The sequence below is a fragment of the Mytilus californianus genome, unplaced genomic scaffold (assembly GCF_021869535.1).
Source record: "Mytilus californianus isolate M0D057914Y unplaced genomic scaffold, xbMytCali1.0.p SCAF_10, whole genome shotgun sequence".
NCBI classification, from domain to species: Eukaryota; Metazoa; Mollusca; class Bivalvia; order Mytilida; family Mytilidae; genus Mytilus; species Mytilus californianus.
Genome location: NW_026262582.1, coordinates 28,273,751 through 28,288,908, shown reverse-complemented (window position 1 = coordinate 28,288,908; position 15,158 = coordinate 28,273,751). Strand labels below are relative to the sequence as shown.

The following is a 15,158-nucleotide window of genomic DNA, read 5'->3' as shown; positions in this document are numbered from 1 at the left end:
CATGGTAAACATTTTCTATATATGCTTACAAGCAAAATTTGGCAAAACTATGAAATCAAATATATATATCCACAAAAATTACAATTTTTTCCTCCATCCACCCAAAAAACTAAATGAATCCACAATACAGTAAATGCAGCGGTAATTAAGTATTACATTCTGACATTATGAAACTTACCGTACTGAGGCCTGCTGTTCTGCTGACATCTGGTTAACTAATTGGACTGTTGGTGACGGGGGGACTGGATCACAGTCCTCGGTGGATGGTGAAATGTCAGCACCAAATTTTGTTCTCATCTGTACCCCATATGTTATGCTGTCAAATGAACGGTGGGTAATCTCTTCCACACCAGGCTGAGGAGCAGGGGATGGAGGTTCATCCACTCGTTGGTGGCCTGCTACACAATATGGTGGAGGAGGCTCTCGATCCTCTTCTGGATAGGGCGGAGGTGGTGGTCTGTCTTCTGAAACATTATGAGCAGAGGCCATCACTGCAGACACATAGTCCTTGTCAGTTTCAGCATTTGGCTGTGAGTTTTGCGGTAGCGGGGGTGGTGGTGATAATGGCGGTGGAGGAGGACTGTCTCTTGGTGATGATGTCATGCTAGATGTTGATTGTGGTGTGTCTGGTCTAAGGTCCTCGGTCAGATGTGAACTTACCACTTCAATCTGAACACTACTAGGTGTGGTTGGCTTTTGAATGACTGATTCACTGTCCGGAGTTGAAAACACAGGAGGTTCAAACTTCGATTCTATAACTGATACCGTGGGTACACCAGAATTTAACTGAGAATCAGTACTTTTACTAAAGTTTTCTTCAACTTCATTTCTGTTAGACTGTTCATCATGATCATTTTGTGGAATAGCTGGTGTCGGTCTCCTTGGAGATGGAACCGGTCGTGATATTGGACGTGTCGGTGTTGATGGTTTTGAAGGAACAGGGGGTTTTAATGGCACATTTGATTTAGACACAGGCACTTCTGGCTTTTCAATAGTCTGTGGTTTTGAACTTACATCTCTTACTTTAGAACTAATGATCTGTTCCGATTTTTTGTCAACAGTATTAGAGGATGTAGTTTCTGAATCATAGTCATAACTCCTTCTCCCGGCTCTGATCCTATATTTATCACTATAATAAGTTCGACTCTTGCTTGGTTCAACAGATTCATCATTGTCCAGGGTGTCAGCCGAATGTGAGCGATTACGTTGACTTAACTGTGAAAGTCCACTATGTCGAGAATCAGTAGACTCTGACATTTGTTCCCTTATTTCCCATGATCGCCTTTTTGACTGAAAGTCAGATCCAACATTTACATGAGACAAATAATTATCTGCCTTGACCAAAGCTGCCTGAATTTCCTGTTTTGTCAGACGGCCTCCAGTTTCATTATCCCTGTGGCGACGCATTACTACTCCAGAAGTGTCTTCTGTTGTGGAAGAGTGAGATGATTTAGCAGTCTGAGAATGAGGTACACTCTGACCTTTGTCACTTGACACTGAACGTATTCTGTCACATTGAAATGCTCTTTTGTTGCTATCAGCTGACCTTGACCTATAACCTGATGTCACACTAAGGTCATATTTGTTATTTTCTGATTGAATGTCACCTGTAGCTTCATCAACATCCATGTTTTCCTCCGTGTCCTTTTTATTTCCAGATGATGAATTACTACCTGATCTACTGTCATTTTGTCTCCTTTTCCATAACAATCCACTGTAAGAAGAATTTACATTTGTTCTGGCACCAATGTTAAGACTTGAAGGTCTTTGTTCAGAAGTGGTCCCTTTTGGCACATGTGACATATCGTTACTTCCCTCATGTTTATTTCGTGTTGATTCAACATTGTACCGATGAGTAAAGTGATCATCTGAATGTTTACCTGCTGTCGGACTCGTAGGTGTACTTGTGTTTGGGGATAAAACAGGTGACGGAGTTGCCTCCCCTTTTTGTGATAAATGAGTTTGGTCAGTTGAGTGAGGTTGATTGGGAGTTCCCTCAAGTCTTGCAAATAATGCTCTTGTATGTAAAAACCTTTGAACATGATTTGTAGCATCTAAGAGACCATGATCAGATTGAGGAACTGGAGCATTTTTGGTCCTCGTAACAGGTTCAGTCTTCTTACGTTTTGATTCTGGAGATTTTTCTACTTCTTGTGCTCGATGATGTAATTCTTGTTTATCATGTGGCATATTCACTTGGAACAGTTCTTTCATTTTACTAACATTTGACCCAAATAACCCAAGGTGTGAATTTGACTTGCTCGTCGTGTTCTCAGCAGGTTGTCTATGATTTGGAGGTGAATCATTCCTGCTTTCTCTGTGTCTAGGTTTCAGTGATGGAGGCATTTCCTCTGAAGATTTTTGTCTCTGCAAGCTTCCGCTACGAAACCTACTTGCTGTAAGGACATCCTTTCTTGGGTCAGCAACAGTTCCCATCTTGATTAACTTTTATATATATATATATTTTTATTTATCTCTCCATGAGGAATCAGTTGACCCTTTTTAACTTCTAATATATCCTTGATAAATTATGTATTCTTAAGCTTCAATTATCAAATATATATTTTCCAGTTTAATCCAAATACAAGTTTTTATATATAAAGGTCTTGTGGTATAATATCAATGAAACTTGTAACAATGAAGTTAGTATGTGTTCTCAAATACATTCGAACTGCCCACGTGTAAAACTAACCATTCCTGTATGAATCCATCTAAAATGAAAATAATTTTAAAATCTTATAATTACTTCAGGGTATTTCAAATATCAAATGTATAGTATGTTTTGTATACAGTGGATTTCTCTAATTGAGAGTGTCAAGAGAAAATTATTAGTGATACATTTTTATGGAAATGACAGAAATAATATTCTTGCCCTTTGTAAAGGGTTGGAATGCACTCTTTTTTAACCCTGCCATGCATAAAATTTTAATTGATCATTTCATATAATTGTTATTAAGGCTATCTGTTTAAAATAACCACCACCCATCAAATTTTAATAAAAGTACCTTTCGACCCCCCATTGGCCATTCAATTCAAATTCTAAAAAATGCCCTAACTGCAATGTTTTAATATAGATCTGTATGCATTTTGTTATATAATTACATAAATCATAAGAATTGATTGCCTTTTTTCTAATTTTAAAGGCTCTTAAAGGCAATTCGGTGAACAGTTTAAGTACACACGATACAAACAAATAAATAAAGTACATAATATTGTTATAAAAACAAAATTCTTTTGAAAAAAATAACTTTTTGAAATGTTCTTACTTTCTTATTACTTATCAGTTGAGTTGGAAAATACAGCAAACATAAAATTATTATTATAATAAAATGCTTCGCTGGGCGCAGCTTGATACGACCGCAGAGGTCGAACCCTGAACAGTTGGGGCAAGTATGGACACAACATTCAAGCTTGATACAGCTCTGAATTTGGATTGTGATTAAATATTTGACACAGCATAGGTTTCTGACACAGAAAGAATGTGGTCTAAGAACTTCAATTTTTTTAATTTACCTATTATGGTCCAATGTCCAAAATCAAAATACATGGTTAGATTCAGCATATCAAAGAACCCCATATATTCAATTTTTGTTGAAATCAAACAAAGTTTAATTTTGGACCCCAACTTGGACAAACTTGAAAACTGGTCCCATAATCAAAAATCTAAACACATGTTTAGATTCAGCATATCAAAGTACCCGAAGAATTCAATTTTTGTTAAAATCAAACCAAGTTTAATTTTGGACCCTTTGGACCTTAATGTAGACAAATTTAAAAAACGGGACCCTAAAATAAAAATCTAAAAACACAGTTAGATTTGGCATATCAAAGAACCCCAATAATTCAATTTTTGATGAAATCAAACAAAGTTTAATTTTGGACCCTTTTGACCTCAATATGAACCAATTTGAAAGCAGGCCCACAAATAAAAAATCTAAATACATGGTAAGATTTAGCATATCAAAGAACCCCATATATTCAATTTTTGTTGAAATCAAACAAAGTTTAATTTTGGACCCCAATTTGGACCATCTTGAAAACTAGGCCAAAAATCTAAAATCTAAATACATGTTTAGATTCAGCATATCAAAGAACCCCATATATTCAATTTTTGTTGAAATCAAACAAAGTTTAATTTTGGACCCCAACTTGGACCAACTTGAAAACTGGTCCCATAATCAAAAATCTAAACACATGTTTAGATTCAGCATATCAAAGAACCCCAAAAATTCAATTTTTGTTAAAATCAAACTAAGTTTAATTTTGGACCCTTTGGACCTTAATGTAGACCAATTTAAAAAACAGGACCCAAAATTAAAAATCTAAATACACGGTTAGATTTGGCATATCAAAGAACCCCAATAATTCAATTTTTGATGAAATCAAACAAAGTTTAATTTTGGACCCTTTTGACCTCAATATGAACCAATTTGATAGCGGGCCCACAAATAAAAAATCTAAATACATGGTAAGATTCAGCATATCAAAGAACCCCAAATATTCAATTTTTGTTGAAATCAAACAAACTTTAATTTTGGACCCCAATTTGGACCAACTTGAAAACTGGGCCAAAAATCTAAAATCTAAATACATGTTTAGATTCAGCATATCAAAGAACCCCATATATTCAATTTTTGTTGAAATCAAACAAAGTTTAATTTTGGACCCCAACTTGGACCAACTTGAAAACTGGGCCCATAATCAAAAATCTAAACACATGTTTAGATTCAGCATATCAAAGAACCCTAAGAATTCAATTTTTGTTAAAATTAAACTAAGTTTAATTTTGGACCCTTTGGACCTTAATGTAGACAAATTTAAAAAACGGGACCCCAAATTAAAAATCTAATTACACGGTTAGATTCGGCATATCAAAGAACCCCAATAATTCAATTTTTGATGAAATCAAACAAAGTTTAATTTTGGACCCTTTGGACCTCAATGTGGACCAATTTAAAAACAGGGCCCAAAATCCAAAAACTTAATACACGGTTAGATTCAGCATATTAAAGAACCCCAAGAACTCAAGAATAAAACCCCATTGAAATTGATCAAGAAATAAGCAATTTATAGGAAGTATCTTCTTTTGCACAATACTGTGCAATTGAATATTTCTTGCTATTGCGCAATACTGTACAATTGACAATTTCTTGCTATTGCGCAATATTGTGCTATTGGATATTTCTTGCTATTGCGCAATACTGTTAAATTGAAGATTTCTTGCTATTGCGCAATACTGTGCAATTGAAGATTTCTTGCTATTGTGCAATACTGTGCAATTGAAAATTTCTTGCTATTGCACAATACTTATTATATAATAATTTACACATCCTGTTTGGTGTGTATCTCCTACCATATCATTATTATTTGCTTTTAAATATAAATCAGAAATAACCAACTTAAAATGGAAAATTTTAAAAGAAAAAAAAAAAGAAAAAAAAAAAAAAAAAAAATCCCCCCCCCCAAATTTTTTGAACCCCCTTATGATTCATCACCCCCAAACTCAATCCCAGCCTTCCCTTTGTGGTATGGTACCTTGCAGTACAATTTCAGAGAGATCCATACACTTGAACACAAGTTATTGTCTGGAAACTAGAAAAATGCTTATTTTTGGCCCCTTTTTGGCCCCCAATTCCTAAACGTTTTGGGCAATTACCCCCAAACTCAATTCCAGCTTTCCCTTTGTGATATGGAACTTTGTAGTACAATTTCAGAAATATCCAAACACTTACACACAAGTTATTGTCATGAAACTAGAAAAATGCTTGTTTTTTGCCCCTTTTTTGGCCCCTAATTCCTAAAATTTTGAGGCAATTACCCCCAAAATCAATTACAGCCTTCCCTTTGTGATATGGAACCTTGTGGTACAATGTCAGAGAGATCCATACACTTACACACAAGTTATTGTCTGAAAGTTACAAAAATGCTTATTTTTGGCCCCTTTTTGGCCCCTAATTCCTTAACTGTTGGTACCATAACCCCCAAAATCAATCCCAACCTTCCTTTTGTGGTATTGAACCTTATGGTGAAATTTCATGGAGATCCATTCACTTAAACTAAAGTTAGAGTGCGAAAACCAATGTGTCTTCGGACGACGCAGGACGACGACGACGACGACAACGACGACGACGACGACGCCAACGTCATACCAATATACGACCAAAAAATTTTTAATTTTTGCGGTCGTATAAAAACATTACATATATGTTATTTTAAAAATTTTCAAATATCTTTATGTAATCAGTAATAACAGTTGTGTTGACCTATATATATATATATATATATATGCATGTATGCAATCAAGATAAAACAAATTAAATAGAAGAGATATAGATATTAACTGGTTTTGTTTTTTGAATTCTTACATTGTACATTGTATGCAAATAACAGGATTATGCAACATTTGAGTTGCGTCGGATAGAAATCGACCTTATGCAAGTGCACATATACATGTAACAGTATAAGACTTTGATTGATTTTGGAACATTCAAATATGAAATAAAAGATTAATTTGGGTTTGTATTGTAGAGTTTCTTATAACAAATCAATTTTCAAACAGTTACACACTTTGCATAGAGATTTTTTTAACCCAAAATAGGATAACAGATGTATTGATATTTATTTGCACAAGGTCCATTTCTATACGATGCAGCTCATTTGTTAGTATGTAGAACTCACTGTACATGTATAAACACAGTGTTTCCTTAAAAGCTAATAGACAACTGAAGAGTCTGCTACATTTGTACTTCACAGTTCTGGTCATATATACATGTATATATATATACATGTAGCTACTTTGTTACAATATAATAACATATGTTCAATGTACATGTATATTTACCATAAAGTGGATAAACCTGTACTGTCTTTCTTATAGCCAGAGCTTACATCTGGAAAGAAAAAATACAGAATTTAAACTTAGAATTTGAATAATCTGTACATTTGAATTACATGTAGTTAACCATATCCATACACATGTGTTTATGATTGATTGAATGATTGGTGTATTTCATGGTGGTCAGTTTTTATTGGTGGAAGAAGTCAGAGTGCATGGAAAGGACCACTGTGTACTTTGGCTGGAAAAACGAAAACTGACAATCCTAGTCAAGCATATGTGTTTATGGGCAGTAACACATACAATATAAGGTCATTTTGTTAAAATTCTCTGCAGTCTAATACATAAGTTTTGTACATTTGTGCAAGAAGCGTCATTTTAATAGTCCAAGTAAAGTTGAAACCAGAATTCAGAATACTCAGGACATCAGGTACTGGTAGTCTGGTACCCAGAAATACTTATTCAGTTATCATAATGCATTTTTTCTCAGATGGAAAATATACAACAGTTTACTTGAAAGTTTTCATAAAATATAGAGTGTATGATAAAAGTATTGAAAATACAGTCCTGTTAAGTTTAATTATATTTGAATTGTATTGTAATGTACAAATCCATAATATAATACCAAAATTATAACATTTATATTTAACGAGAGTAGTGCACATGCTGAAATGTCTCGCCTGTTTTACTGACCATTGATTTTATGTTGAAAGTCTTAAAGATAAAGGTTTTACTAAAAGCATTACAGAAACTTAACTTTTTAAAAAATTTGTAAGGGTTCCGCGGAACACAGTGTCTCGCCTACTTTTGCTGTTGTCTATGTCTTCAGTGTGATAGGGGAATGCACATAATAGATTTACAGTTAATGAAATAAAACGTTTGAAATGTATGAAAAAAGTTATGCTTGTAAAAAATGAATACAGTATGCAATCAAATCTACAGATTTATAAAAGAGTTGAAACATAAATTTATTGAATGAACAAATGATAAAGAAGATAATCTTTACATTTTCCTCTAGATACTATCTTTTGATTGTAAGAAGCTTCTGTCCAAGTTTGGTAAAAATCAAGGATGGTTTATGAATCTAATAAATGTTTTAGAAACTTTAACTGCAGACTGTATGTAATGTAATTAACTGGAAGAAAAACTAAGTCCATTTATAAGTAAAATACGGAAAAACAGGAAATAATTTTTTACAAAATTTCCTTCTGGATACTATCTTATGATCATAAACAAGCTTCTGTCCAAGTTTGGTAGAAATCCAGGATAGTTTAAGAAAGTTATTAAAATTTCAAAAACTTTAACACAGAGTGAATATTTGTGGACGACGCTGATGACAAAATGTAGGATCGCTATGTCTCGCTTTTGCGACTTTTGTCGTCACAGGCTCGACAAAAATCTATGACAATGAGGTCAAGGTCAGATAAATTGTGCCAGACGGACATATACACTAAATATAGTTGACCAATGAAGCATAACTATGAGGTCAAGGTCAGATGATACCTGCCAGACAGACATGTACACCTAACCAAATATAGTTGACCTATTGCTCATAGTACTTGAAAAATAAAAGCACAAAACCTTAACATTGACCAATGAACCATGAAAATGAGGTCAAAGTCTGATGAAACCTGCCAGACTGACATGTACAATGTACCCATTACAATCATTCCATACACCAAATAAAGTTGACCTACTGCTTTAATATAGTATTTGATAAACGGACCTATTCTTTTAATTTTCACCTTGATCACTGATCCATTAAATGAGGTCGAGGTCAGGTAAACTCTGTCTGACGGACATCTAGACATTGCAAGGAACCCATATACCAAATAAAGTTATCCTATTACTCATAATAAGTGAGAAATGCACATGACAAAAAAACTAAAAAAAATTTCAAACAGTTGCTGAACCATGAAAATGAGGTCAAGGACAATTTACATATGATTGACGGAAACCTGGTAACATAAGGTATGAAGCATCCAGGTTTTTTACCTACTGAAATGTAAAGCTTTATACAAATAGTTTAAGCCGTCACTGCCAGATAGTAATATCTATGTCTTGCATGTCGCAGGCAAGACAAAAATTTACGGGCTGTGATGAAAAAAAAAGAACTGCATATATACATTTTTTCAAGTAATCGAAAGTTATCTGTAATCAGCAAGGTGAGCTAAAAATGAAATTTCATTTTCCCACTTATTTCAAATTGCAATCTAAAACTTTACAGACATAATAAGAAGCTTTTCAAAATATAATTATGCAATATTTTTTGAAATTTTAAATGTGAAATAAATAGAGAATCAGGGTTCTGACTAAGGATTTTTTAAGGTGAACCAGGACTCATAACTTTTGGCCATGGAGAGTACAACAGTCATGACAGTGTGAAGATTAAATTTCATTGCTATATTATTTACTTTTTCAGTCTCCATGACAAAATAGAGCAAAGAAATGACATTAAATATATATTGTTTTCAAACATTAAAACAATGATATACGTGCTCAGTTGATACAACATTTTACAATCTTGATGCATCTTTGGTTTCACCAGTTTTGAAAATGATGAGTCCAGACATATTTTCACGAGTCCAGGACTCATGGACTAGCCTTAGTGAGAACCCTGGAGAATGTGTCCATGGGAAGAAGATGATACCCCCACTTGCATATAACATTATAAATGGGACATAACTAGATACATTTAACTGTAAAAGTGACGCCACCCAAATTCGAAATTTAATTGTGTATAAGTTTCATTACATTTGGTTGAGGCAAACTAAAGTTTGGGAGGTATGTACGGATGGTCAGGGGTAACACCTTATGCCCCAACTGCCCCAGCAGGGACATAAAAACAATCCCTCTTACAGTAACAATCTAAGAAAGCTTGAAATCTGAAATTTTGTACCCAGAAATAGCAAAATATTCAACTATGCTACATGCCTGCAATGTTTAAGACTGTGCTTTCAAATATTTAAATGTCAAAGGATATAATTTAATATTATTATGATTTTTATACCTAAATAGTGCCTTAGCATGCTTAGCAGCCCAATGATTCTATTTGTCTTGAAGAGTAGATTTACTGAACCTGATATAAGTGATAGCCAATATTTGAAGAGTTAATTCCACTTTCCGGTCTGCACTCAACCAGTTGTTTTGTTACCAACAGAATTGGGGTGGTGGGGGGGGGATAGCCGGCCTCACTAATTAGCGACAAGAAGAATTTTAGCGACACGAAGCGTCAAGAAGAAGAATTTTAGCGACAAGAAGACTAATTAGCGACAAGAAAACTTTTTTTTTTTTAATTAAAATTACTTATTCCAAATAAATATTAAAAAAATCTGCAAAAGAAAACAATTTTAGCGACAAGAAAGTTAATATTCTATCAATAAATAGATAGAAAACAAATTTGAAACATAGATCTAATTGCTACATTTATTTGTGATATTTTATTATTTATTATGTATAACAGCAAGTATTACGTTTACCCTGTCGTATTATGATATTAATTTTACTTGTGTTTTAGAACAATAGCACTATATAATGAACTTGCAAAATGCATTATTTGTGCATCATTGTCCAGAAAATACAGACACAAATTGTGAAATACAAAGAACTGAAATCAAACAAGAGGAAAACATATTAAATATTTTTCATCATTTTATTTTGTGTATTGCCTCATTTAACGATATTTATCATGTTAACTTTATGAATAGTTTAATGTTGATTGAAGATTAAAGGAAATTAATGACAATCTTGAGTTTTCAACTATTTACAATGATTGTATATTCTGGCGAGTGTAATTGTATAGTCTGACGCGTGTACAAAGTTGAAGGTGTTAATTGGATGTTATTGTAGCAATAAAACAAGGGACACGCGCCTCGTTAATCTCATTTGATGTTTCACATTGTGTGTACTGTTATTACCTAGGGTGAAGCCACATCTAATGTTGTTCCTATCATGGAAGTAATATTTAAAAGGAATAACAACGACTAATTAGCATGTATTAACAGCCTGCAGAGCTCTGTACTAAATCATATGATTTTATCCAATTATAGTCTCAGCGGCAAGACCCCTTTGGTTACTATCTGTGATACCGCGGTTGTAAAATGGCATCTGGAATTTCTTATCAGTCACGTGATTTTATCGAGTCTGGTAATTATAAAGCACCTGTGTGAAATCCGAGGTTTATTAATAAGACGGTGGCGCTGTATCATATTAAACCTCTACCTTCAGAAAGAAGTCGTATGATGTAAAAAAACTTGAAAAACGGACGAGAATTGTTCAACCTACAACAGTTTTGCATGGAAAATTGTATTTAATTTAGCATATTTTTGCTTTTTACCGTTTGTTTTAAACTGTTCTAAAAGTATTTTCTGGTTAAAAGCGGATCCCGAGTAAAACAGTTAAATACCGATGAATCGATCAGGTTTCGCATGATGTTTAACAAAATAATGTAGACAAATCTAGACATAGATTTTTTTACTGTTGAAATGTGCAAAGTTTATCGAGAAGTATTCTAAATTTATGTATATGTCATAAATGTCCTTGATTACATTATTGAAACTGGACAGCTAAAATAGGGATAATATGTTCGTAAACATATATTTTTTAAGAAGTATTTATTGTGGAATACTTGTATTAATATAACAAGCTACAGCAAAAATTAAAACAAACCGACAAAATGAGCTTGACGCTATCTGCCTTACGGCAAATTCATTTTTACACGAATTATTTTATGTATCAAGAACTATAAATTAAAGGATAGAACCGTTTAGAATTGTGATATTTTAATTGACTAATACACGAAAGACTTAGACTTATTCGTATTTAATAAAAGGGAGTCCAAACGTATTTTTTGTACAATCATCTTCTTAACTTACGGAAATGGCATTTTAACTGTCTGTAAATATTAAAATTGAAAATGACCCAGCCTTGTTCTCCAATTTCATATGTGATAGCTGTCGGAACTATTAAGATCGAATTAACCAGAAATAAGAAAATTGGACTAAAATAAAAATTGAACGAATGACTCTATTCGGCAGCGTACATCAACGGAATGTAACGAATGGACTATTCGGGTTACTTCGCACGTATATACGACAAAAACTTGTCTGTTCGTAGTTTTCCGTGAACACGAAAATGACCGAAAAGTGTCAGTGATTTGATCGATCACATGCGGAGAATCAACTTCCATGCCAGATATTAAATCAATTAACAAGTTATCGAAAGATGGGCGGTAACGCAGATGAAACCTTTGAAGTGACGACGTTGTTATTCCTTTCAATATTACTTCCATGTTCCTATCAAGAACAATGAATTGTACTGTTAGAAAGGAAATAATATTTCATGTTTTTGCGTGTGCATTTCCTTTGCTCTAATAAGCTGACTGAAGCCATTCAACTTTAATGTTTTGTATAAAGTAAATTAAACACGCTTAAATAATAAAGATGGCAAAGCATGGCTGAGAGTTCTACAAATAAAGCATCTTCAAAAATTGGCAAACCACCATGTACATAGTGTATAACGTTTGTGTAAGATATGAATGTAAACAAGCTTACAATATAACAAAGCGTATCTAGGACTACACAATCCCTTTCTTCCTCACAAATATTTAATTTCTTCATCTATCAATATAATAAAAAAAACTACACAATCCCTTTCTTCCTCACAATTGTTTAATTTCTTCATCTATCAATATAATAAAAAAAAATTATCAATTTATTCCTGCCCATATATCAAATGTATATTAAAAAAAAAAATCAAATGCATATTTTTTAATATTTATTTGGAATAAGTAATCTTAGTAAAAAAAATGTTTTCTTGTCGCTTCTTGTCGCTAATTAGTGAGACCGGGGGGGGGGGGGGGGGGGGGGGGGGGGGGCAGCCATATTGGGAAAACAGTTACAGATTTAGATAAAAAAAGAGGAGGAGGGGGAACTAGGACATTTAAGTTAGTGGAACATGTAAACATTATATGCATTAATCATACAAAAAGCTCCATAAGGGTCCCTCTAAATCAGCCTCTGTTTAGAACTGCCTTTGAAAAGTAAAAGTGATAAAATAGAATTACAATCATGACAATTTTAGTTAGAAAACTACGAATTTTTAAGCAAAAATAAAATTATTAGCCTGATTTTAAATAAAAACACCAGCACTAAATATGACCTCCTTCAAAGCAAACCCTTCATTAAATTTTTACCAATTAGGAAATTCCTCCTTAGAACCTACTTGCTCATCTCAATTGGGAAGCACTTGTCAAACAAGCTTCTGTACAGGTTGTATTGTCATTTACTTCCGGTTTTTTGGTTAACTTACTATTTACATTTTTTGTGTTACATATTGTGACAAAATGGTCAATAAATTTAACAGAAGATTGATAATTTATCTGTTACATGCTCATCTGATCACTTTATTTCCCTCTGAACACACCCAATAAGGATTATCTCATCAGATTACTACCCGGTGTCACAGCTACCGATTTGTCACCAAAGGGTCAAATAATAATTTCCCAAAAGTCTATGTCATTTAAATTTAAAATTTTGCATTTTCAAGGAGAAAATTCATTGTTAATTTAAAATGTGTAGTGTTATCACTGCATTATAAGGCCATGAGAATAATATTTTGTTAAAAAACAAACCTTTCTTCGCTTCGGCAGCGCCATTTTGTTTTGTGACCTATGACCTCAGTCTAACAAAACCCCGGATGTCAAAAAATTTCCAATGGAGGTGTGTTTGATATTTATGTTTTTTTTCAGGTGTGTCCAAATTAAAAGTCAACATTTTTTTTACTTCCGTTCGAAGCAAGATATTGAATATCCTTACGGTAATTTTAGCCTTTAAGCTGAGACTACTATAACACAGTGTATAAATATAGTCTCAAGTTTAATCGTAAAAATTGATGTCTATTTCATGATTTCTCTGTTTACTGTTGTTTGTATTTGTGTTTTATAAAGCACCGACTATTGCTTATTTTTTGGAGGGGTGGGGGAATGTACTTTGGGGCTTTTTTTTTTTAAATATTAATTTCATTCAGCAAAACTGCTCAAGATTTGTTTTCAAGTAAACTCAATGTTTTTGTGTATTTTTATTATTTCCCCCTAAATTCTCAAAAAAAAAGAAAACAAACTATTTTACACTTTCTTCAGAAACAAATTATTCGTTTTAGAACAAGTGATAGGTTTAAGATAAAGCATATCGTTTTTTTTTAAAACAATAATCGTCTCAAAACCCATATAATTATAGGCACCCAAAACCCGCATTAACGGGCCCTCGACCTGGCAACTAAAAAATTTTTTAAAAAAAACCTCACACATGCGGGTACTAACTAAACAATAAAAGATAATATTGTGTCATTGAATTCTTGCAGTTACTGACAGTAAGCTTAGAGTATTTAACAGAACACAATCACCAAGCGGAAAGGAAATTTAACAATGAGAAATGAAAAGTATAGTTTCAGGTCATTAATCTTCGTAACAGTCGGATATACAAACTGATATGGATATGCATGTATTAGGCGTGTTCAGCCATTAAAAGGAAAAGAATGTCAACATTGAAAATGAAACAAAGGTGAACCATTTCGTTGACTGATTCGATCCACAAAAAAATCTTTTTTATACAGGTACAAACAATGATTAACTTATTTTTTTAGCCCATAACATGAAATCAAACAGACCTTGAAAAATTCAATTGCACGTGGTCGCAATCTGTTTATATTTATGTTTATGTTTATATCGGGTTATGTGAACCTCGGCAGTCTTCGGAGGCCATCCCGATGGTTAATTAGATGGCGTCCTGACTAAAATACACACGAAATGTTGATATATATTATCGAGTCGATCCATGCATTGTTTATTGTTTATTTCAGACTTATTGTAATTTGTATATACATTTTAGTATGTTATAAATCAAATAAGAGAATTTGAGTCAAATCGGTAAACAAGAATTTGACAGCTAATGCCCCTTTAAAAATGCCAAATAAAGTACGAAGTTGAAGAGCATTGCGGATCCAAAATTCCGAAGGTGTGTATTGCTATTGCAAATTCTGACATATAATTTCGTGCTTACAAAATTGATATATATATATATATATATATATATATATATATATATGTATATTAACGAAATAACGGAAAATTTACTTATACATCGAATTTATTGTGTTCGAAGCAATTAAATTACCAGCATCGGTTCAAAAATAAACTTGAAGAAATGAGGGAAAAACAGTTACACAATCAGCAACACTCAAAAAATAATAAAAACAACAACAATAAAAACATGTTTATAAATGAAAGGTTTTTGTTTTGTTGTGAGATTCGTAAGACAGTTTTATG

General features: G+C 33.1%; 1 protein-coding gene across 3 annotated transcripts in view; it reads right to left on the bottom strand.

Annotated features, from left to right (window-relative positions):
* Window positions 1-13,514, bottom strand: part of LOC127717874 (neurabin-1-like) — a 68,072-nt gene extending 54,558 nt beyond the window's left edge. For 2 of the 3 annotated variants that reach the window (XM_052223734.1, XM_052223732.1), the window contains exons 1-3: window positions 13,467-13,510; window positions 6,842-6,890; window positions 179-2,711 (exon numbers count right to left, since the gene is read on the bottom strand). In XM_052223734.1, coding sequence (XP_052079694.1) covers window positions 179-2,436 — 2,258 coding nt within the window. In that variant the 5' untranslated portion in view covers window positions 2,437-2,711; window positions 6,842-6,890; window positions 13,467-13,510. Of the gene's footprint in view, window positions 1-178; window positions 2,712-6,841; window positions 6,891-13,466 lie in introns of all 3 variants that reach the window. The other variant, XM_052223731.1, reaches the window with a different exon arrangement.
* Window positions 13,515-15,158: the final 1,644 nt, after the last annotated feature.